Source organism: Quercus robur, chromosome 6 (assembly GCF_932294415.1).
Source record: "Quercus robur chromosome 6, dhQueRobu3.1, whole genome shotgun sequence".
Lineage (NCBI taxonomy): Eukaryota > Viridiplantae > Streptophyta > Magnoliopsida > Fagales > Fagaceae > Quercus > Quercus robur.
The window spans coordinates 18,499,694-18,525,021 of NC_065539.1; the positions used below are offsets into that span (position 1 = coordinate 18,499,694).

The 25,328-nt window shown below is 32.3% G+C and overlaps 2 protein-coding genes across 6 annotated transcripts; one reads left to right on the forward strand and one right to left on the reverse strand.

Moving 5' to 3' along the window:
- The first annotated feature begins 1,097 nt into the window (after nt 1-1,097).
- Nucleotides 1,098-10,814, forward strand: LOC126733092 (phosphatidylinositol/phosphatidylcholine transfer protein SFH12-like). 2 transcript variants are annotated; one of them, XM_050436246.1, is made up of 15 exons: nt 1,098-1,341; nt 1,617-1,676; nt 2,362-2,623; nt 3,066-3,165; nt 3,373-3,639; nt 3,938-4,015; nt 4,111-4,212; nt 4,290-4,339; nt 4,489-4,588; nt 4,710-4,805; nt 4,986-5,105; nt 7,507-7,630; nt 8,495-8,889; nt 10,391-10,468; nt 10,569-10,814. In XM_050436246.1, the coding sequence occupies exons 2-15, from the start codon at nt 1,637-1,639 to the stop codon at nt 10,578-10,580; spliced, it is 1,824 nt and encodes a 607-aa protein (XP_050292203.1). In that variant the 5' UTR covers nt 1,098-1,341; nt 1,617-1,636; the 3' UTR covers nt 10,581-10,814. The 2 variants fall into 2 exon arrangements, with proteins under 2 accessions (XP_050292203.1, XP_050292202.1); XM_050436245.1 differs by having other exon boundaries at nt 1,099-1,341; nt 8,492-8,889.
- Nucleotides 10,815-11,144: 330 nt separating this feature from the next.
- Nucleotides 11,145-15,552, reverse strand: LOC126733094 (transcription factor bHLH110-like). 4 transcript variants are annotated; one of them, XM_050436247.1, is made up of 7 exons: nt 15,143-15,549; nt 13,890-14,544; nt 12,838-12,963; nt 12,669-12,734; nt 12,451-12,516; nt 12,049-12,108; nt 11,145-11,713 (listed from the first exon to the last, which is right to left on the reverse strand). In XM_050436247.1, the coding sequence occupies exons 1-7, from the start codon at nt 15,265-15,267 to the stop codon at nt 11,609-11,611; spliced, it is 1,203 nt and encodes a 400-aa protein (XP_050292204.1). In that variant the 5' UTR covers nt 15,268-15,549; the 3' UTR covers nt 11,145-11,608. The 4 variants fall into 4 exon arrangements, 3 of the variants coding, with proteins under 3 accessions (XP_050292204.1, XP_050292206.1, XP_050292205.1); XR_007659618.1 differs by having other exon boundaries at nt 11,629-11,713; nt 12,451-12,491; nt 15,143-15,552; XM_050436249.1 differs by lacking the exon at nt 12,049-12,108 and having other exon boundaries at nt 12,451-12,491; nt 15,143-15,552.
- Nucleotides 15,553-25,328: the final 9,776 nt, after the last annotated feature.

Consider the following 25,328-nt stretch of genomic DNA (forward strand, 5'->3'; position numbering starts at 1 on the left):
AATCAAGTCTATAACTAATGTCATGAGTCATGACAACGCAAATATTGGTAATATGTGAGTTGGCTAATAATTTACAACCTATAAAAAAGATAATAATTTACAACCATTCAAATCAAATATATTAAAATTACAACCAAAATAGAAAAAAATATTCTACAAATATTCACAAAATCCCGCGTAAATTTTTAGTGATCCAACCTTCTTTTACTATTTAACCAAGAATTATATGAAATTTTAAAATGATATTTTAAGTATTAAGTATATAATCTAAATTAAATAAAAAAAAGTTACTTTTAATATAAAATCATACCTAAAAAGGAAAAGCTTATTTTTATGTTAATATATCTTCTTTTTATCATCAAAAATGTAAAATTAAAAAAAAAATCCAAAATTGACCCTTAATTCAGTTAGGAAAATGTTTTTATGCTCACTTTAATTACCAGAATTTTTATGTAACCCACTATATGATGGTTAAAAAATCTATATGCATGTACTTATAGTCACATGACATTTTTAATGAGTTTTGTAATTTACTTAAATAATACATAATACATACTAGTCTCGTCACACACACTCAGCACATGCAAGGAAACTTTTTTTTTTTTTTAGTTTAATATAATTTTTCAATTTAAATTTATCTATTATTAGTGAGGTTACACATAATGAAATGTTTAAGAAACTAAAATTTAGGATTTAAAATGAAGTAAAATGCTAAGTTTAATATGTGCTAGTTTTTAGAAAAAAAATATTAAAATGTGCGTGAAATATGTATATATAAATAGAGAGTGTGCTAATTTTCAGGAAAAAAATTTCTCTACTAGTTTTTTAAAAAAAAAAAAAAATTTGTTGAATAACAATTTTAACCCCATTTAAAAAAAAAAAATTATTTAATTAAATTAAGGGAATTTTTTATATATTCTAAAATTATAACTAATTTTCTGAATACAAATTAAAAATAAAGATTATTTAATTAAATTAGAGTATTTAACAGGGTTTGCTAATAATTGAATTAAAAGAAATATAAGAACAGAAGAGACAGACAGAATTTGGGCGGGAAACGGAATAGAGACGTTGAAGGGGCTGTTAGATGATCCGTTAGGATTTGAATGGAACGGCCTCGCATGTCGGTCTCTCTCTCTCTCTCTCTGTATATCTCATGCCAATTTTTAGATTACAGCCAAATGGTGTTGAGGTCGAGACTGGGTCGAGAGAGCATATTCTCTCTCTCTCTCTTTCTCTCCGCAAATTTCTATGGACGTTCACATCCTCACAATTACTCCTCTTCTTTTTTGCTTTACTTATTTCCCTTTCCCCACAAAACCTCCCTTTCCTTGTTCTAAGGTAAAAATTATTTTCTCTCTCTCCCTGTAAATTTAGGGTTTCGGATTTTTCTTTTTTTTTTTTTTTTTTTTTTTTGAGGTAAGGGTTTCGGATTTCAACTTCTCTCTTTTTGGTTCTTTTAATTTAGTGTATTTATTTTTTGCTGATACAAAATTATGGGTTTGGAAATGTGTAAAATCTAAAATGTGCAGCCATTTTGGCCTGGGACTTGGGAGTTCTGGCATGAGTGGTTGATTTGTTTTTGTTTTTTTTTTTTTTTTTGCCATCTATCACAGCCGATCACACAAATTACCAAATGAGTGTCACCATGTCTGGAACAATTTCTCCCAAACCAGGTTATCCAATTCTATTCAATCTTTTCATACGTATCTCTGTCTTCTTTTTTAATGTTAATACCTTGTGTTGTTCCCATGATTGCACATTATTGACCTTAAAAATAAATAAATGCTGCGAACACAATATTTTTCACAATTGCTGGCATGGCCTATTGTGACACTACTTTATTATGAACCAATCACAACAGGTCTGTTAGATTAAATGATTAAATTCATCAATTTTTAATAGCTTAAGCTTTTGGAACAGTTAGTAATTTATCATTGTGTCAAGGGTAGGAGATCCTAGGTTCAAACCATGTCTTCTTCTTACCTTCCATTTTAAAAAAATTCCCATTTGTTGGGTCCCACTTACTAAGGGCAACTTAAACGATTAAATTCATCATTTCCTAATAGTTTAAGCTTTTGGGACAATTGATAATTTTATCAAGGTCATGTCATCAATGGTGAAAAATATTGTCTCTAGACTTATTGTAAAAAAATTTGGTATGTATTTGGTGAAGAGTAGTGATGAGTATATGGAATTCTAATAAAATTGCACAAAAACATGGATATTAATATGCTTTGGCATGCTCTTAATGAAAATAGCAATGATAGGAAAACCTTAGATTTTTTTTTTTAACAATTTATGCTAACTCATATGTGATGTTTATATATACTTATATCATGATCACATGTTTACATACAGCCATTGAAAGATCTGATGCTGAGAACTTGGACCATGAGAAGAAGAATAGAATTGCAGCTTTGAAGAAGAAAGCGATTAATGCCTCTGCCAAGTTCAGGAATTCTTTGACAAGAAAGGGTAGGAGAAGTAGTAAAGTGATATCTGTTGAAATTGAGGACGTACATGATGCAGAGGAGTTGCAGGCCGTGGATGCTTTCCGTCAAGCACTTATATTGGAGGAGCTACTGCCTACAAAGCACGATGATTATCATATGATGCTCAGGTTACTTTTTTTGTTTCTTGTTTCCATCATGAATTTTGTGGATGAAATTGGCCTTGGATAAAATAACCTGTTTATAAAATAGCATAGAAAAAGGGAAACTGTTCTCTTAATGGAAAAGGTGGATACAGTCATACAGATTATGTGTGTGTATGTGTATTTCTATCAGATTAGAAAAGTATCCTTATATCTTTTTCTTTTTAAGCTCACACTTACGTTAATGCTCTGAAATTAATTGAAACTGTTGCTAGAAGATTAAACACTTTAGTTAATGTTTGAGTACAATTGGTAATTTGGTAAGTGGCATGTGTTGCACAGTTTATGAAGATTGATTCTGCGAAAGAGGAGATGAACATAATTACTGTACTTATTTTTTAGTAAACTAAAAAAATTTCATTTTATTCTTTTGTCAAGTAATTTGAAAACTTTTCCTTTGATACTACAGATTCTTGAAGGCCAGGAAATTTGATGTGGAGAAAACAAAGCAAATGTGGTCAGACATGCTCCAGTGGAGGAAGGAATATGGTGCTGACACTGTTATGGAGGTATATCTTGTAGATATGGGTGGCTGGGGCTAGAAATGCTTTGAAATTTCGTATTATTTCTTTGCTTTCCCTTTTTCTCTATTATTCTTTTTTTTTTTTTTTTTTTTTTTTTTTTTTTTATATTTTAAGGATTTTAATTTCCCAACAGTGTGCCCCACTTGCTTAGCTGCTTTTCCTTCTTTTTCTTCTTGCTCCTTTTTTTTAAAGGAATTTGAATTTAAGGAAGTCAATGAAGTCCTGGAATACTATCCACAAGGGAATCATGGAGTGGATAAGGATGGACGACCTGTTTACATCGAGAGATTAGGCCAAGTAGATTCTACCAAGCTGTTGCAAGTCACAACCATGGAACGATATTTGAAATACCACGTAAAGGAGTTTGAGAAGACATTTGCCGTAAAATTCCCAGCTTGTTCAATTGCAGCAAAGAAGCACATTGATCAAAGTACAACCATCCTGGATGTGCAAGGAGTGGTATGTGAGAACAATAATCACTACTGTGGGAAAATTAGATAACTGTAATCTTGCATAAAAATATAAACTGAAATGTAATCATCATGGATCTTTGGAAAAATGACCATGTCACTCTTTAAAAGGTGCCAAAAGTTGAAATCATGTTCACACTGCACATGGTGTGCTAGAAAGTCTTTTAGTGAATTTGAATTGCTTTAGGTGCCCCCGTCTCCCCCAACAAACCCAATCTCGTAAAGCAAAAATAATGAGATATAGAATATTTTACAGAAACTATATTAATTTTGAATCAATGCCACAGGGACTGAAAAATTTAAACAAAGCTGCCAGGGAACTTCTTATGAGCCTTCAGAAGATTGATGGTGGCAATTATCCTGAGGTAGTTTCTTTCTGATTTGTTTGTCTATGAATCTTGTCTTTATACTGTGGATGGCAGGAATCTTGATGCCATGTGAATTGTTGTCCGCACTGCAGACCTTGAATCGCATGTTCATCATCAATGCTGGTGCTGGATTTAGAATGTTGTGGAGCACTGTAAAATCGTTCCTTGATCCTCAGACTACAGCAAAGATCCATGTAAGGATACATCATTGCTAAATCTGCTTGTTTTGATGTTGGGAATATACTAATCAGTAAATGGTACTATCCACCAGGTTCTAGGCAATAAATTCCAGAGCAAGTTGCTTGAAATAATTGATGCTAGGTAAGTTTTTAATGGGTAATCTATTTTGCACTTCTATCTCATCTTGTTTGCTGATCTTACTCTATTCTAATTGAGTGAATTTTTCTTTGATTCTTTTTTTTGGGTTTCCTTTTTGTACTTCAAATAATTTGTTTGTTTTGTTGCATCAGTGAGTTGCCTGAGTTTCTAGGAGGCACTTGTACCTGTGCTGATAAAGGAGGCTGCATGCGTTCTGATAAGGGCCCATGGAAGGACCCAGATATCTTGAGGGTGACCAACAAAAATATCTTTTTCATTTTTCCCTGTTACTTACAATTTGATTAATTTCTTTGTAAAGTTTACAATGGAATTAGTAACTTTTTTTTTTTTTTTTCAAAATATGGACTTGCAGATGGTTCAAAATGGTGATCATAAATGTACAACGAAACTTGACAATCAATTTGCTGAGGAGAAGACAATTTCTGAGGATGAGACAGTGTACCTTAAGGTCTTTCTTGATCTTTTAACATAATTCTTTTGTTCTTCTTTTTTCTTTGTTGATATGCCTCTATAATTATCTTATTATTGGTGCTAGGTTATCTCTGTTCTCTGAAGTATTTTAGCTTTCCAATGGCTCTTGGTCCTCGTCAATGATAACTCCCTAATTTATTTTATATATCATTTTCAGGGACTTAACTCTTCTTCTGGCATGGATGCAGCTCAAGATGTACATGACATGCGATCTTTTCCTTCTAGACTTTCAGTGGAGCATATCAAGCACCCAAAGCTCTCTCTTAGCCGTAAAAAAGTAAGTATAGCAGATTTCTTGTTTAATCTTGTAAATAGGGGTTTGAGGGATAAACCAGTGGTTCCAACACCTCTTGTGGTGCCTCGGAACTGAGGTTCAACCCCCCCCCCCCCCTCCCCCTCAATTTACGTAGTAAAACAAAAATATTGTCAGTAAAAAAAATTGTCTCTGTCAGCAGCTAGAGCAAGAGTGGCTTAAGGCATCTGGAAAACAGTTTTTCTGCCACTGGCATACATTTGTTTGATGATGCCAGTGAGGCTAAGTGTAGAAGCGAGGAGTTTATATTGGTAGTGTGAGGTCCAAGTTGGATTCTCTATTGGCAGGTTTTTTGACACCACTTTTTCTACATGGATGCATGGCCCAGAGAAGGCCAGAACTCCATGTGTTCCTGTTATGACACTAGACTCAAAATGCCACTCACCCAGTGGAATCCGCTGTTTGTTTTCATAACTGGGTGTTGGGGGATCCGAAATGGATGAAATTTCACTTCATTTTGTTTGTGTTTTGATGCATATGCACTCTAAAGTTTTTATCTATGGGTTATAGATGTTTAGGACGTTCCAAAGCATAGAGGCCCCACTAAGTACCTTAAATTTAATAACTAGCCTATAACCTGCTTTATGCTCAAGTTCTTTTATTTAATTTACTTTCATTGTAATTATTTTTATATTAATACTTTAGTTACATTTCCTGTGCTGCCATGTCAGATGGAAACTTGATTGGATTTTGTAACTAATTTCATGTAATTTTTCAAAATGAAAATGACCTATAAAAAAAACATCTTTTAAGATGAAAATGAGTTACAAATATCAACATTTTCACAACCTGCATTACAGCAACTATAAGACATTTGAATAATATTTAGGAAAAAAATACTTAGAAAAGCATAACCATGTTATGAATCAGCAACATTTTCCTCCACGGGATCTTAAATCTATTTCATGAAAAAGAATCCACATCTCAATTTGATCCTGAAACTTTTCTTGAACTACTGCTCTTCTTTTTTAGAAATTGCCTGTATGATTTTTCTTCCTTTTGTCCTCTTTTAATGTTGAATCTTCACTGTTCTCCACTAATTTTTAAGGAGAACCTGCTTAGATAAATAGAGCCCATTAGTACCAAACTTTAAACCAAATCAAGTTAAAAATAAATAAATAAATAAATCTATGCCCTTATAGTGCATTTAATCGCTAGCTACCTTTGCATCTGGTTAAATGTTGCAGCAAAACAAAGGCTTGCCTATCAAAAATTCTAATAATCCTGCTAATTCTCCTTTTAGTAGCTCCCTAACGATATTATCAATTAATCTATGTGTATCATTTACAACTGATATGTATCTACTATATTTATTATAATCAACTGAATAGTGAATACAACTAAAGATAGTCAAGTAAAGTTGTTCATAAACAATATATTTTACACCTAATTAATATCACTAAGAAACAGAGAAAACTACTGCATTGCTTACGCTTCCATAAAATAAATCTTCTAAAGAAAAAAAAAACATAAAATAAATATAATTCTTAAGATTCTCAAGATGGGTAACTATGAAAAAAATCGAAAAGCACATTATTTGTACATGATTGTAATTCAAAGCCTTAGCACTTAGATCTATAGCTGCAAGCATCCCCACCTCCTTTCCTTTGATATATTTCCAAAGATGACATCTTTGTTGGTAATTTGTATAATTATCCTTTTATGCAGTCTGCAAATTGATTTTTTCTTTTGCACCTCTTTTTTATTTTAGAACAAACTGATATTTAGAGAGATTTTGAGCATTCCAACTTCTAGTTTTCGAAGTTGTCTTGGATATTAGCACCAATAGTATTCCAGATTTTCATTGCACAAGATAAATTTGCTTTATAGCTTCTCATTATTGTAATTACCATTGCATTGCTCTCTCCTTTCACTAATGACACTAATCCAACAACTTATCTTAAGGATTTCTGTGATAGGTTATTAAGTTGTATCCATTATCCAATGTTTTTTTTTTTTTTAATTTTTTAATCAGAAGTCTTTTAGTTTTTGGACAAAAATTTCTGTAAATTTAGCCATGCCATTTGGTGTAATGTGAGACACTCTAGGGTTTTGAAAGTTGAACATTCTCTTAGGGCCCATTTGAATTGAGGGGAGAAGGAGGAGGAGTGGAGGGGAGTAAAGTAGAGTTGGCTGAAAATAGGCTGATTTTGGGCCAAATCTACTCTACTTTACTCTACTCCTCCTCAATCCAAATGGACCATTAGCTTCTTCTTTTATAAATTATGCTCTCTTCCCCTCCCCACACCCCCCCCCCCCCCCCCCCGGCCCCTCCTTTTTCTCCTTTCTTTTTCCTTGTTCCTCTATATCCCTCTCTTTTGTCAATGCGACAGTTTTAACTTTCGATGTACAATACACACCACAGCTTTCCATCACAAAAAATTACCAAGAAGCCTACATGTGTGAAGACTTAGCCCCAATGGTTGATAAAGGTGTGGATTCGACTTGGCAAAAGATGGTAGATAATGACAGAGTTTCCCTCTCAAAAGGTACATCACCTACATTTATAGTTGCATACATACTGTTTTTTTTTTAATATTTACTGGCTCTAATCTATGTCATGAAGGGTGCTGAAGTAAATGCATATCTGAAAATTACTATTAGGCTTGCCTTTTTTATTTACCTGACATGGTTTGTTCTAGAATTGCAATAATAAATAAAAAAAAGGAATGGCAAATTAATTCCCTACATCTATATTGAGATGTGAATTGATTCTGGGATCATTTAAGAAAGAAGGGGGAGGTTGCAGCTGGACTTGGTGTGTTCAGCATCTTCCTCCATCTAACTTGAGTATTTACAATGTTGTGAACTGATCTAGTATCTGCATATTGGATGGTTTTACAGTATGTTACAATATGTTAGCTAAGAAATGCATACAGTCTAAGAATTGAGGCTTAGGAGAAGCATTGTATTATGTTGCAATTGTTTTGTTTTACTAATCAGCCTAATAATGGGCAGGAGGAGCATTATAATTCTGTACAACCATTTTTTCCAATTGCTTGATAAAGGAAAAAAAGGATGACGTTGCTAATATAATCTTACCAATGCTTTATTAATATTCTATCGTTATTTTCTTAAGAAGTCACTATATGAAGGTTTTTCCTGATAGGGATTCCCTGTATCACACCAATCAAGTGGTATGTTACAATTGTATATCTATGTACCATTGTCTGATAGATTATATCCATGATTGTATTCATTTTTTAGGGTCATATGCTTACCTTATGAAAGAAACAATGTTTAGCTAGCTTAAATCTATTCTTTGTCTTTCATTTTTTAAGTCCAATTAATATGTGTTATATTATGTTTAAATAAAAATAATATATATGATAAATTTCCTGCAACTTCAGCAGCAGATTGTTTTGCCATGCATGATGCTAGCAAGGGTACTGAAGGGTTCATCTCTAAATTTTTTGCTGGTCTAATGGCCTTTGTTTTGGGCATTTTCACCATGGTTAGAATGACACGTAACATGCCAAAGAAGCTCACAGATGCCACCATCTACTACAGTCCTATGTACTGTGTCGACACAATGTTTAAAGGCCAGGCACCTTCGCACCAGCTTCCTGAGCCTGCCATCTGTGTCTCTGATTTCATGTCTGTCTTGAAACGCCTGGCTGAATTGGAAGAGAAAGCGAATGTTTTGAGCATGAAACCTGCTGCCATGCCAGCAGAGAAGGAAGAAATGCTGAATGCTGCTAGATGCCGGGTTGATGCATTAGAGCAAGAGCTTGGGGCAACCAGGAAGGTACACATTGTTGGTTTCTATGAATTTCCTTGTTATTAAATAATTAAAAACAGTAGTAAAAGCTAGCCTAAAATGGGGGAAAATATAAGCTTTAAGCTGCATGATAATCATGTTCTCTATGCTTAGGCTTTTAGTGTATTGACCTTTCAAAAGGGGCATCTTCTTCCATTTTTCTATAAAGTAAACAGTTAAAAGTATGAGTGGTAACTTTAGTAGTGGTTGCCGGATCAAGGGTCATCATGGAGAAGCTTAAGATGGTGTGTGTTTTTCTTTCCAAAACAAATATTTTTTGTTTAGCTTGAAATCAATCTTTTTGATGTCCAGGTTCAAACAAAACCAAACAATCTTATATGATTCTAATTTTCTTATTTTAAAAGCAATTAAGTACTTTTTGTGGCACTGACCAAATGGTGCTTAAGTCATTTTTTAATCTTTATTCATCCTTCTCAATATAAACTGCACCCTATCATTTGGGCATTGAAAGAGTTGCCAAAATGGTTAAAATAAATTCCACCTGACTAGCTTCATGACTTTTCAGGAGTGAATACAAGTAAGACACAGTTTTCTTTTTGTTTTAGTAGTCAGGCATTATTTAAAAATATTCCTACATGAAAATTTATAGCTGCCACCAAGTTGACGTAAATTAATTTGTTTAGAAGGTGAGTTATATCTGTTTGGGAAATGCTTGCCAAAACAATGGAGTTTGTAAAAAATTATTGAGACATGAGTACACGACAAGTTCTAGCAGCCAGGATTAAATTGATTTGTTTTTAGCTTTCATTTGCTTCTTTCTCATGCCATACATCTTGAGTGTCAACGCTCCCAAACTGAAGATCAAGGAATATTTTGTTCAGCATATCATATATCTAAGATATTAATGGTCTAACACTTGGTAGTCACATGTATTGACTATCTCTTTCTTTTGATGATATGCTATAGATACTTCTTGCTGGTTGTTTTAAGGGAATTGATTCTCACACTTTCCTTATTGTACATTGTTACTCATCACCCATTTCATGTTTTAAATGTAGACATCAATAAAAAATAAAAAAAGAATGTTGTGTATACAAAGTGTACATCAACGAGTGTGTGAAAACAATGTCCCTCTTTTCAATAGCTTTTACAAGCTATTCATATTATTAAAAATTACGGGTAGAACTTAGGTGCAATTCATTAGATTCCCCAATTAAATACAAACATAGTTGCATTGAATTTAATTGTTCTTGAAATAGATAACATATTGTTTTTGCTTTGTTGGTCATTAATGCAACCATATGTTTGAGTTTAATTGGAGAATTCCATGTACAATACTTAAGATTTTGTACCTAAGTTTTTTCATTAATATATTCTACCTCTTTCAGTCCAAAAAAAAAAAAAAAAGTTTTCCCATTAATTAATGTATCCTACCTATGACCATGATGATGCTAGGCAATTGATACTAAATAATACCTAATAATGTTAGAAGGTTTCCATTCCATATTGATGATTATTGGTTTTTCAGGCTTTAGAGCAGTCACTTGCCCAACAAGAAGAGCTTCTAGCTTACCTTGACAAGAAGAAGAAGAAGAAGAAGAATTTGGTATGTTAAGAAGACCATAACATTGGTATTTTAATTTTGTTCATCAACATTAAGTTTAAGATGGAGTTATCTAATTTTCAAACTCTGGCATGTAATGCAGTTCGGCTGGTGAAGGAAGAAATGCTGGATGCCCAAAGGTGCTCAAGATGGGTGATGTTCAGTTCTCCAGAGCCACCCAAACCAAATATACTCTTAATATTCTATTACAAAATATATAATTTATCAACAGTTTTCATGTATAAACTTCCATCGTAATCCTATCACGATCATATATATTTTAAACAAATTTGTGTGTCCCATTATTATACTTTAATTGTGAAAAAACCATTTGAACCTCAATTTTTAATATATTGTCCTTAGGTGTGTAGGACGACCAAAGAGAGAATCGCTCAGGTGGTTCACTTGAGCCTATCAGGCTATCACAAGTGATCCTCTCAATGCCTATGCTCCGTAATAAGGAGCCAAGAAGCAGTGACAAAGATTTAGAGGATGTTTGATACATCAATTTAAACACATGTTTTCAAACAACATTACATGGATTTCCACACACTTTTTCACCCACATGTATTTCCAAAAAAACTGAAAACTATTATTTAAATACACGTACCAAACGAACTCTTAAGATTTCGGAATTGCAAAACATAGAGAGATTGTGGCGTTTAACAAGAATGAGCAATTCCACTCCACTAAAAACATTTCTCATATATCGAGGTCGACATTAAAAATAAAATAAAGAGATAAAGGAAACATTTTCTCATATATAAAAGGTTGACTAGTGTGCAATGAATGGAGCCAAAAGGTCACTAGAGGAGTTCCAAAAAAACGCTGGTGAGCGTTTGTAGTCCATGCACTAGCCTGTAGGTACGAGCTTATGAGAAATGAGAAAATTATCAAGTACTTTTGGGATATAGTAAGGTAGTATTCTCTCCGTTCACATAAAGGGTGAATTTCATTATGAATTTAATTAGTAAGGTCTCTTATTATGTGAAAGAAGGGAGTATCATGTCATATTCCTGAAGTACTGAATAATTACTTGAGCTTATGTTAAGCATGTCTCATAATTTCAGCATTATTCTTCTTAAATCACAACCTTCAATTCAAACTATCTCCTTTATCAGTGACCGTGGTGTCCAAAGCCTTTTACTCATAACCACTAATATATGACGCATAAGATAGGGGCAAAAGGCACAGTCCTCTACTTTTAAGGTCTCGCTCTAGTTCTGTTCCATCCTTATCGCTCAAACCCTGTCATCATTAACAACTAGAAATTATGCTAATTGATTTTTCAAAGGAAAATGAATAGTGTACACAAGCTATTGAATAGTTTTTAAAACCGAAATCGTGTCATGAATTTCAGTTTTTGAAAAATTTACAAATGCAACTTTGTGTGTAACAAAAGTGCATGTATTATAGACATTATTCTTTTATGGAAATTGTAAATGATGTGAGTCTTATTAGAATCCAGTAAGCTCTTATTCATTTTATAGCATCCGTGTTCAAGGGCTAAAGTGTGGAAATAACATTTAAATACAGAATCTGCTGGTCTGTCGGGGGGGGGCGGGGGCACAAGAATATCTTACCGTTTGCATGGCTCTATTGGGCTTGCTGTGCGATATTTTCATATAAGGCATGCTCAATGTCTGCAGAGATTAAAACTTATTTGAGTTCCAAGAAGACCAGCATGTTCTTTAATGCAGCTTGTGTGTGTCTGTGCATTTTTTTTTATTATGTGTAAGTACTTTATCGTAGTAAAAGCGTAACACTTTTTTTTTTTGGCTAAAACGGTAGCACTTTTTTATTGAGCTTTAACCTAGGTGCATGGGTATTCTATTCCCACCTTTGTTTCCTTATATAGTTGCATTTGTAGTGTAACCCTAGACACCACACAACCCTAGCCTTTCCAACCCCATTACTTTCTCCTTGACAAGATCATGTACATGATTAAGAAGAGATCAAACGTTGGGAAGTGAAAAAGTAATCACCTGGACTTGATCATGAAGGAATTGAATGTACCCAATAGCTTCTGTTAATACAGAGGCTGTATCAGTCTGCAACCTCCATATCGATTCAAAATGTTAAAAACAGTTTATAGAAAGCATGGCCGAAAAGATATTATATTGGGTTTCTTTATATATATAAACACATTAGTGGGTTCTGATGAAGAATGAACTTAGAAAATAGAGAAATATATATATAGTACCTTGCCAAAAGGTGCTACCAATCTCTGAAGAGCTGCAATTCTGTCTCCTAGTTTCTCCTTTCGTACCTAATACAAGGCAAAGCCAATTCCACGATAGCACAAGGTTATAAAATGGAGCAATCTTTAATAACCTGAATATTTGATGGGTATGTTATAAAATATTATTCACCTTCAGTGGTGGGCATGAGCATCGTGACCCTGACTGCGACTTCTTAGCTATTGCATGAGACTCTTTTGGCTCAGAAACACTACTAGCCCTCTTCTTTTTTGTAACTCCATTCATGAAAGCTGTTGTCTTTTAAAATTGAAGAGAAAAGTTTAATTTTAGGAACATAGCAATGAGAATAATGCTGTTGAATCTAGAATAAGGGACACGAATTCTTAAATCAAGAGAATAGTAATAGAATGTATATACAAAGCTGAAAAGAATCTTCCACGTGTAGAAAACTAAAAAACTGAACAAAAATAAGTTGCAGAGTTCCTCACGATAATCAAATGATACAAAATCGTTATCACCATCTATCTCTCCTTCCAACTTTTTCTTTACCAATTGTCTCTTCTTTGTTTTTTCTTTTTTTCTTTTTTTTTTCTTTTTTTCTTTTTTTATAATGAATGAGAAATGAAATCAAAACAACATTTCAAATTCTTTGCTAAGTATATATTTTTTCCAAACTATATATATAATTACAAGGGAGAATTTGAATTCTAGATGTCATGGACACACCATGAGATGTTAACTAATTAAATTACAAGGTTTTTGGCAATTCTAATGTTATTGATTATACCTATATTGGATTTAGTAACTATACACTATAATAGTAAGCTTTTGCTACCAAAACTTCATGTTCCAATAGAAAAAAAAATGATACAATAAATTCATCAGCGATTGAGGGTGAAAATCTGTAAGACATTTTAAGATATACTGCAAGAAATTCTCCCAACTTCACTAAAATGCATTCTCTCTTTAGGATATCTAAACCTCTAGTCCATCATTGTTGGCCATTACCGTTATTTTTCTACAGTGCAATTGTGAAGAAGATTATGAAAATTTTACTCACATAAGCAAAAAATCACATGTAGCATTTTTGTGGAAAGTTTGTTAAAGTATAGTTAACCTAGAAAAAAATGAAGTTTTAAAAATTCATAAATAAGCAAATAAGCTAGAAAGTTAAAAGAAAAGAACCGATTCCAAATTGACACTAAGAAGAATAAGACACTCACTTTGTTGGAGCTGTTTGATGGACTATCCGCAAGTTCTTGCATGTGATCAGGGCTTAGAGACATCCTATCTCGACGAATGCCAAAAATATCATGTGAAGATTGGCTAAAACTCCCACCATAATTGGTAGATGTCAAAAGATCCAAAGTCTGCAAGCTCAAGCCCAAAGAACTTGATGAAACTAATGAAGACGACAAATCTGAGGGTGATGAATTAGTACTTGGAAAAACATGGCTGAAGTTAAATCTGCTGGATCCAGCTACACCTCCAAAACTTGCAGGGTTCTGAGTATTAGAGTACAAATCTCCTGCAGAAGGTTGTCCAATAATTTGGCGACCAGAGGAGAAGTTGCTGAGCCACAGATTATTAGGAGAACATTGCAGCTCATTTCTTATGGAGAGTGAATGTGATTCTTCTGAACTAGAGGGATTGCATATCATTTCACTCAATTTGGGGAAAGTGTCTGGCATCTCCTCTTTGATTTTTGCAAAGAGCAATTCATCGGCTGATTGTTGGGTACTTCTTGCATTAGAAAAACTTGAGTCTTCATTCATGCTAGGTCTAAGAAGCTGCTCATTGATGGTACACTTAGGCCACATTTCCCGTGAATTTGGGATGCTTTCAGTTAGATAGCTATTGTAGTTACTACCATTATTTCTGCACAATTATTTAAGAAAGTAAGGAACTAGTGACTGTAGTTATATAGAACTTTTGAAGAGCAACATCTTCAAATTAATCCAAGGACTCAGAATTTCAAATCAAGATAAAATCCCAAACCCCAGGAAACCAACTTTGTCTAGCAAATTAAGTGCCTAAGCTAAGAAGAAATCAATAAATTGAATTTTGAAAATCGTACACATATTGACTCACTATATTCTTAAAGAATTAACTTGATTGAGAAGTAGTATTTTCTTTATCATAAGAAAAGGTTTGATTACTATAACTATTCAACACCAGTTTCATCTTCTTCCTTCGATCACTATTTTCAGCAACCAGTTATGTGTATATATATATATATTTATTGCCACGAGTAATCATCATATATACTTCTTTTAGGTAATACTACTGAACACATCAGAAAAGATTGACTGCTTTCTTTTCTTTTTCTTCTTTTTCTCCCTAGTGGTAGGAAAAACCAAGACCACTTGAATGGTCAGGACGAATATAGTATAAAGTTTGGACACTTAAATCTGCATGGATTTATTTCAGGAGAAGTTAAACTACGCATTGAAGATATAGAGATAGAGGTACTTACAAAACGATGCTTGGGATCCAGTCACGGGTAGTAGAAGCTTTATAGCCAGATTGGGCTGCTGAAGTAAAATACTCAGCCAACTGTTCTTGGAGCTGATGCTGATGATGAAAATTTGCAGAGTCCATTATATTTTATTATTTAAGACTTGAAATTCCCAAGATGAGTATATGGAAAAACTAGCTCTAGTGAAAAACTGTAGCTCTTAGTATCCACACTCGCTTTTAGCGTTATCAGTTATCACTTGATAATATTCTCTCTACTCTTCTAAGCTTAAAGTTGCTTTCCAAAGAAAGGAGAACAAAGATAAAACTCCTCTCTCTCTCTCTCTCTCTCTCTCTCTCTCTCTCTCTCGATAAGAGACCCTCTTCTTATGTATAGGAAACTTTATGCAGCTTAACTTGTTCTTGAAACCCTAAATCTTTCATATTATATATATTGGAGGATGGGTTTTGCGCACTCTGCCATAAAAGTTAGTATAAGTAGTCAATTCCTCTGTGACATATACATTATATATTTCTATATAGAGGCCCAAAGTAAAAGAAAAACAATTACGGTGAACAAGGTTATTCACTTATTATCCCTCACATTTTTGGAGGGCCGTACATTTAGTACTAGCTAGACCCTGTTAGGTTTTAAATGTTGGCAATATATATTTGATAAAACTAGTGTCAAAGAGGGTTGAAATTGATGCATTTGAGTTAGGTTAGAAGTATGTCAATAAGCTGATTGAAGTATCTGAAGAATAGCATAATTTCGGTCTAAGGAAATATTAAAGTTCGTGTGACACTCCGCTCAAGTGAGATAATTGAAATCTAGGTTTGTTTTGTGGAGGAGATTCATGAAGAATGATACTAAAGATTCTGAAATCAATAAGGTGAGGAGGCAACATTTGTAGAGATTATAATTATAAGTTTAGGTTCAAAGGTTTTGTAAGTAGATTATTATAACGGTTTCTTTTAGTGAATTCTCTAAGGGATTGGATCCACTTTGTCATCAAAATCTAAGTGCATCTTACCGTTTTTCCTATTTTTGCTTTTGATTATGTTATAGATTACTGTGGTTAAATTAATTATTGTGTTCAAATATCTATATGGAATAACTTGTTGAATTAATCATATTAATCCGATGCATAAGCATTTTATAGGGTCTAAATAAGATTTTTCTTAGCCATTGGGTGCGGATTAAACATGAAGTGGATATATAGTGGATATACATGTGCTTTGCCCATCTCAAAACATCATTAGGGACCTTGTACAAACTACCTAACCTAGATTTAGGACCATCATCATACAGAAAAGGTTTGCTGCTAAATCAAGGAAGGGAGTCATATATATATTAATCTTTTCTGGTATGGATGTTGCATTTATATATAGCGATACCTATTATATTGAAGGTACGCCATGTAACTAGAAATACAAGCATTCCCACTGAATTCGATTTGTTAATGCCAATTCTAGTAAGATGATTAATAATTAAATAATGTTAAGCGGGAAATTCCATAAACTGATAAACAGATTAATTAGAGGATAAGAGAATATTTTCTCTAAATGCAAACACCGAGTACGTAGGATTACAAAAACTGTCCTACCAAACCTGGTTCTATATATCTGACGCATTGATTCATAAGGATTAGGATTCAGTTGTACGTATGAGGACCATATCCCCTTTTAAAGAACCAATTTAAGCAATTAGAAAATACGAGGTATAGCTTTGATATTATGAAAGAACACAACAAAATTACATCCACCGCAGAAAACCTCAAACCACTACCTAAAACAAAGACAATAGCGGTGATATGTAGATCAGTTATGACAAAATTTTGTTAGTTTATGTTGTTTCCCTTTTCTTAGTTGAATTATGATTTTTTGTTGTTTTTCTTTCCCTAGTTAATCTGTTTTTCTTTCACTATTTGAAGTAGGACTATAGTTTTTTTTTCTTAAAAGAGTAGGAGAAAATCTCTCCCTTTAATTCTAGTGTGTCACTATGGTATTCAAATCTTCAAGAAGAGTACTTAGAGTCCATAGAAGTTCTTGTCATGAACATATATAAAGAGTTCAAAAATTTTAAAACGGTTGTGGGTAATAGCAGTAAGTTCCGCTACTGGGTAGTGTCTGGGGTCAAAGAGTTTGAACTAAAATTGTAACTTTTTTTTTATAGAGAATTACCATAATTGAGATAGGTTACCCTCGGAGTTTTTTTTTTTTCACCCTCAAAGTCATTTTCCATTGGTTTTTCAACTTTGTCACTGAATTTGCATGCTCCTATTGTTTATTGCTTTATTTTTCAAACTTGGTATTTGTTGTGGTTGTGGCTAAATTGTAATCACATAATTGGCTAATATGGTAAATAGCTAAATAATCCACTGAATAATTAACTAATAAACAAGCTTTTTAGGATGTCATCCATGACAAGCAATAAATCAAGATTGAGCCTATAATAGTGGTTGATAGGGATGATGAGAGTAGAGAGCTAGATCTAGGGATTAGTGATGGACATAGAGGTAAAGCGAGATACAGTTTTGATATCATTTTACAATAAGGAAATACTATGAGTAAGTAAAGACAAAAAGAAAAAAAGCAGGAATACAAAAGAATTAATATGTTCAATTTTAAAGGTATATACTCATAATAGAGAATTCCAAACAGCTAAATCTTTACTTTTTAATTCTTTATGTATTGCAATAAACCCATTTAACCTTATATGCATTGAACTGAACCTAGATTCATATCCTTGAGTTATAGTACTTGGAGTATAATTAGGAATATTTGTAACATAGTTAGGAACCATAGGGTTACTTACACTACTAGGATCACTTGCACTATAAACAAGATTATAGTTCTTAGTATAATGAGTTTGAATTAAAGTAATACAATGAATCTTACGTAAATGCAATTGACTTTGACCTATTTGGAAGCACATTTGTTGACATGCAAATTCTTTTTTAGCATACATGAATCGAATTCTATGACTTTCTGAATTTAGGGGCTTAGCATTGTGGAGCAAAGTGGATTCACCATTGACACAAATCGTCATCTTATAATGCATCCAAAAGATTAGTATATATATATGGTATACGAGGAAGACACCAGTCAGCGCCCTAAGTTTTAATATGAGTGAGAGATAGTGCTGAATTATTATTACATTTGATTAATTTAGATAGACCGAGCTGTCTTTCACTAATTATAGAGAGACTTATTATAATCACATCAGCCCCCACAAAACTTAACATCAGAGAATAAAAATTATGGGAGAAAGTGCAATAAAGATTATGGGCAATTTTGTCGCCACCTCCAGAGTTCAAATCGATGTTTCTTTTCAGTCTGTTCTTTATTCATCCAGCTTGCTGATTTTGCCGACCTTTTTCTCTCCCTCCATTTTTATTCTAAATATTACACTTGTTTAATAAAGTCTGAGTACTCTTTGTTTACAATTTATGTGTTAATTTCAATCAATCAGTGCTCAAAGTATAAGCACATTTTCTATCAGATGAATGGGATACCAATATAGTTTGGGTACTGGTGTTGGTATTGGTTCAAGTTTTCGTACTTTAGTTCTTATGCCGTGGAGCAAATAATATATAGTTTTCTCTATCTAGCTATAAATTAAAAATGTGCTAAATTACATAATTATTGCAACAACATTGGGATCCCAAGATGCCATTTGCACACATGTTATAAGTTGCAGAGAATTTAAAATTATAAAGTGAAAGTCTCTTGTATTATCTAATCCACTTGCATATATACATAGCCACGAATTGGATCCACGATGGATGCATTATATATGATTCGACAGCTTTAAACATGTTATACATTATTAAAATTTTAGGTTGATAGGGAGGAATTATTACCTGCTTCAATCATTGCTACCAAGCTCAAGATTCAAGATGCAAACTCCTCAGAAAAAGCTCAAGATGTAACTAAAAATGTCTCATCAGCTTTTTCTTCTTCTTGAGCGCATTAATTTGCTCTTACTTTGACAGCAATTGTAATGCTAAGGATTTATTTAGAGTTTGAGCGACATTAAGAGATTGGTTGAATGTAATTTTCTCTTAACTTTAACTTTCAGATAGGAATTTATAGCTCAAACGCTAGTTCAAATGGATATGTATGATTTATCTAGATAATATTTATTTATAAATGGTGAAGATGTGCATAGATAGGGTTGTGTTGGGTTGGAAAGTTTTTTCAACCCAAGGTTTGAGAAATTACAACCCAACTCAACCCATTACGTATATAGAAACCAACCCGACCCATTACATTTGATCAAATCTCGATAGGAATGCATGTTGTTTGGGCTAACTATGTGGTTGGAGAAAACCCTTGGTTTCTTGCTCTAATGATGTACTCTCATTAAGTCATTGAATAAAGGTTTCTAATATCCTATCAAATAACATCTTAATTTGAGAATAATTTACTATATCCACAACCACCCAAATTAAAATCTGAAATATCAGATTTTAATAGTTGTGTATAATGTAAATGATCTTATAGTTTAGAGTCTTTAGGCTTGAGTGTTCATTACGAATACTCTCATTATTTATGGTGCACATTTCTAATGCTCTTACAGTTTATGGTGAATAATTGCCCAATAAACTGTCAATTTGTACACTGTTTTAGATGTTAGATGAACATTGCAAATTAACATAGTAAAATATCAATTGCAATGTTCCGAAGTTTATGGTGTATATTGCAAAGAGCCCAATGGTTTGTGTTGGATTATAGTTATTAACCTTTTTTAATATAAAAATTCATTCTTCTCGCTTTTGATATTAAAATTATTGATTAAGTTTTTGAATTAAAGGTTTTTAACTTTTCATTTTTGATTGATAATATCACTAATCCATTTAATTTTTCTTGTAACATAATCGATCGTAAGTGGGATTTTATCAATTTTAATATTTAGAAAAATGGTGTAAAAACAATTTTAATAAGTGATGTTAATAAAAATTACAAAAGTGATGTATAAATTTTGTAAAATAATAATATATTTTTTATAATTTAATATGTGAATTATAGTATTTTATTAAACTTGTAAAACTTAAAAATAAATAAATAAATAAATAAAACCTTTAGTTCTAAACATAAATCTAAATCATCAATATCATAATGGGTTATCATATTAAAGAAAACATTCAAGATATAAGACAGTATTTTTACAAACATCATCTTTTAATAAGAGCTTTTTTTTTTTTTTTTTTTTGATGAACAAAAATTTTATTCACAAGACAAAACAGAACTACAAAGAGGATACAACAGCCTCATCCTTAACGATAATCTCAAAACAGGGAGGGCCGAAACCAACATCAAAAGACCCAAAAACATTGTTCAAAAAGGGCCACTTAGCTAGAGAGTGAGCTATTTTATTTGCCGCCCTAGGGATCCAAGTAATATGACAACTAGGAATAAGTGAAATCAAGTTGAGAATTTTACTGCAAATACCTCTAATTCTCCAGAAAACCTTTTTTTCCAAAAGGTGTTAGTGCATTGACACAATCTTTGGAGTCACTCTCCACAATCATAGCAGCTACTTCAATACTTTTAGCTAAGCTTAAGGCCCATTTAATGGCTTCTGCTTCTGCCTAAAGAGGGAGTTGGAATATACTCTCTTAGCACAAGCAAATATCACTATCCCTCTCCAATCTCTAGCAACAACTGCAATGGAATAGTTACCATCCTTGAAAGCAGCATCAACATTTATCTTGATCGAATCTCTAGGTGGTTTCTTCTACCTTTGTACTGGTTTCGGCAATTGGAAGCCCGAATGGATAGCTATGGGCATTCTGTGCTCAACTATGGTCTTATCAACTTTCTGCCAGAGCTCAATTGGATTAGTTTCTTTGCCTTCAAAGATTGCTTAGTTTCTAGCGCTCCAAATGGCTTCACAAATAATAGCCCCAACCATTATAAAGGAATTATAATATTTTATTTCATGTCAATGAGCTTTAAGTAAAATAACATGTTTCTATATATTTTTAATAAAGACATTGAAGATTTGAATTTCCTGTTCCATTTACAATGTATAAAAAAATAATAATAATAATATTTTATTTCATTTGGAGGATGGAAAAACTAACTTGATAAAAGCAGTCAGACATTATCAAGAAGCATAACATATAGGAATCCGCAGGTAGAACGAGATATATGATATACGTGTTCCACTTCCATATCATATTGTCCCTATCCCTGTCCCTGTCCCTGCACACAAAAGTCACAGAATGTACTAAAGTTATTGATCAATATATTATGCTATAATATTTGGTTTTTCACTTTATACACATGACTGTAGAATTTTATATCAGAGCAAATCTCTCATATTACGGTCAGTTTTGATACCGGTTATTTTGTTGGAACTGAAAATTTATTACTAAAAGTATCATAGATGAAAATAAAAGTTAGTTGAAATAGTACAATTGAACCCATAAATAATACTAAAAGGTGCAGTGGGACCCACAAATAGTAGCAAAAATAAACTGAATAGTAAAATAATTTTAATTTTTTATTGATATCCAAACACACACTACATCTTTTAGCATTTTCAATAAAAGCTTCTAAGGTTTAAATTCTCAATACATAAAAAATAAAATAAAATAAAAAATCGCTTAAGTTTGCGAAAGATGAGAATTTAAACCTTATATTAAAAAGTATATATAAAAAAAATTGCTTAAGTTTGCGTAAAGGAAATCTAATTAGACACACACAACCAATGTGAGATAAAAATCCCTCTCTTTTTTTAGTAAACAATAATACTTATTAAAATACACACGAAAATAGTAATATTAATATTTTAACCGGGTTTATAATATTAGACCCTTTTGTAGTTATACTCTAGTTAAATAACATATTATAAATCCAATTTAAAACATTAATATTACTATTTTCGTGTGTGTTCTAATAGTTATTACTGTTTACTCAAAAAAAAAATGTTTATCCCACATTGGTTATGTGTGTCTAGTATCCGCTGTTTATAATCCCAGTCTACAACTATAAAGGTTAAGCCTTTTTGTAGTTGTACTCTAGTTAAATAATGTATTATAAACCCAGTTTAAAACACTAATATTACTATTTTTGTGTGTGTTCTAATAAGTATTACTGTTTACTAAAAAAAAAAATCTAAATGCTCCATGGCCATAGGTAGGTATTATTATTTATTATCCTATAACTTAATGGCCTGTTTGGAAGTTTAAAAAATGAGGTGGAGTAGAGTGGAGAGAGAGAGAGTAATTCAATTACCTTATTTGAAAGTTTTTTAAGTTTTTTAAGGAATGAGGGGGAGGAGTTTGGAGGGGTTTCAACCACCTCTAACTCCTCATTTTTAATTCCCTCAAATTGGAGAGATTTGGAGGGAGAGTAGAGTAGATAAATTATTGACTAGATAAATTTTTCAATTTACCCTTTCTAAATTAATAATAGACCAATGTTGCAAGTCCATTTTCAAATAAGAGTAAATTTGTCTATTTTAATCATTTCCTCTCATCTCCATCCTAATTTTTAAAACATCCAAATAAAGGGAATGGTTAATTACTCCCTTCCCCCTTACTGATTTTAAAAACATCCAAACAAGATGGAGGGAAACCATTCCCCTTTACTCTCCTCCCTCTCTAAACTTCCAAACAGGCCATAAAAGTTCGTTTAGTGCCATGTCTTTGACTTTTTTTTTTTTTTTTTTTGGGTTGATTGGTGATAACTGATAAGGTTTCGTATCAAAACAACCGCATCTGATAATTGAACTAGAAAAGTCAGATGATTGCCCGACCGGTGTTAATGATCTATCTATTTGGTTAACGGAAACTATTAAGATTCATAGATTGGGCTCGCAACTTTCATTATTATCCATGGTTAATACGAGTGATTATGGATCGGCATGGTCCCCTGGCCTCTTTTCTTTTATTTATTTATTTTTTTAAAAGTATTTTATAATAATTTTTTATGGTATAGATAATAAAAAGTTAAAGTTGGTCCTCCTGCCTTCAATTTTTTTTTTAAATATTATTTATAATAATTTTTTTAATATGGTATATAAAGTAAAGATTAAAAGTTTAAATTAATAAATATTACAGTTAGCTTCCTTTCAAGAATTAAGTTGGTCTAAAGATCTTCTCAAAAAAAATGGTCTAAAGAAATTTCAAATACCTTAAAAAAAAAAAAAAAAAAAAAAAAAAGCCAATTATTAGCCCACTCCTATGGCCTCCCCATAAAACACGAAAGAAAATACTTTTTAGTTAATAAATACCTAAACTCAAGTTTTGTTACCATATTGAAGGCATCAATCAACTTAAGAAGGGATATCAACTTATACATAGACCATCTTCTCCAAAAAAAAAAACTTATACACAAACTATCATTGCTTCATCAAAATAATTAATTGTTTTGATGCGAAAGAGTTAAAAGTTATGGTAATCACAATTATAGACAAAATGTGGGGTATGAAGTTAGATATATTTAAGAGTTTTTTTTTTTTTTTTTATTTAACTATTTGACCTCTTATCTTTTTATCTTATTCCAAACTATCTTTTAACTATTTGTGAAAATACTTTTTTGTCCTCGATTTGTGTTTTTTTGGAATTCATTTTGACTAAACAATAATGGCAATAGTGAAAAGTGGACAGAAGAATCCTATTCCAATTATATAAATACAATGATTTAATCCTATAAAAAATTTATAGAAAAAAATAAAAAATAAAAAACAATGTAATGATCACTTCCTTTAAAGTTTAAACTTAATTATTCAGCTATAAGTTATACTATTTGTAAGAAATGTCAGTGTAGACCACACATCTACAGACTACAGATGAGTACAAGAGAGCTCTTATTATTATTTTCAACACCAAGTAGTTACTTAGTTCAATTATACAGATTTAGGTTATACAAATAACAATCATATCACAAATGCGGAAAAGTAAAGAACACAAGCGATATGATGATTTAGGAAAACCAATAAAACAATTCAATTTCAAGGTAAAAAACATGGGGAGGATATAACCTAAACAATCCACAAGGTAACAAACTCACAAAATAAAATGGAAGTGTTTACAATAGATTTTTCCCTAAATCTAATGCTATTTCATGTAATACTTACTCACGTGATCACACTCAACTCCAAATTCATGACCTCTTCTCTTATGAATATGTTGCACACAAACACTCCAGTTTGTGACTCCAAGACCACCTTTGAAGGTTTAGATCTCTAAGACCTTTGATAACTAGCGATGACAGCAACTTTTATAACACCAGATCTTAAGTTTCTTCAAATTAAGAATAATACTGGTAGAAGATTTGAGAGAGTTTTGGGTACAGAAACCCTAGATCTACAATAGGAGGCACAAGATGTACTCTTCTCTCTCTAAAAACCACTCTTAGGGTTAGCGTATAATGTCTTTTAAATACTGCAACAAGTAGATCACGATTTGGGCGTTAAATGGACAAGTTTGGGCTAATGGACCGAACTTAAAATTCTGTAGAGCTGCATCTCAATCGGTCGAACCATGGCCTCAATCGATCGAACTTGGCATGTTTCAAATTCTTAAACCTGCAGCTTCCTTGTTCTTGTATTCAGATTTGTAATACCTTAAGCATTGTATAATACACTCTATAGACTTAATAATCTATATTTAGACAAGTTTGTGTTTACGGTTTGCCAACATGTTCTAAACATTTAGAACCTAACAGATTAGTTTAAATAAATATTCTTATATAAACACATTAGAGTAAAACTGACTACCGATTACATCTTCTAAATCTTGCAAATTTGGAGTTTAATGCACGAGTTACAAACTTTTTATATTTATGTAATGCATGCACATATGTACAACTTGTTTAAAACAATATTCTTATAAGTCATGGTCAATTGTATGCCATTTTGCATACTTTCCATGTAATGTATATACAAGAAATTGCATATTTCCCGCCAAAGGCCTTGTAGCTGAATTGGCACATCCCCATGCACAAAGTGCTTGGGGGTCTAGAGGGGAAAAGGTTCGAGCTGCAGGATTAGCGGCATATTGTAATTATTTCTCAAGGGTTTCCCTGCAACAATGTTTCTAAAAATAGAATTAAAAAGAAATGATAAGCTGGAATTCCAAACATTTTTTTTTTTCTCTAAGCATTACAGTACTACTTATATTCTTTTCTATACAACACAATTATTAGGAGAGAAAAGGGAATTTGAACTCAAACTCTATCGTATTTTC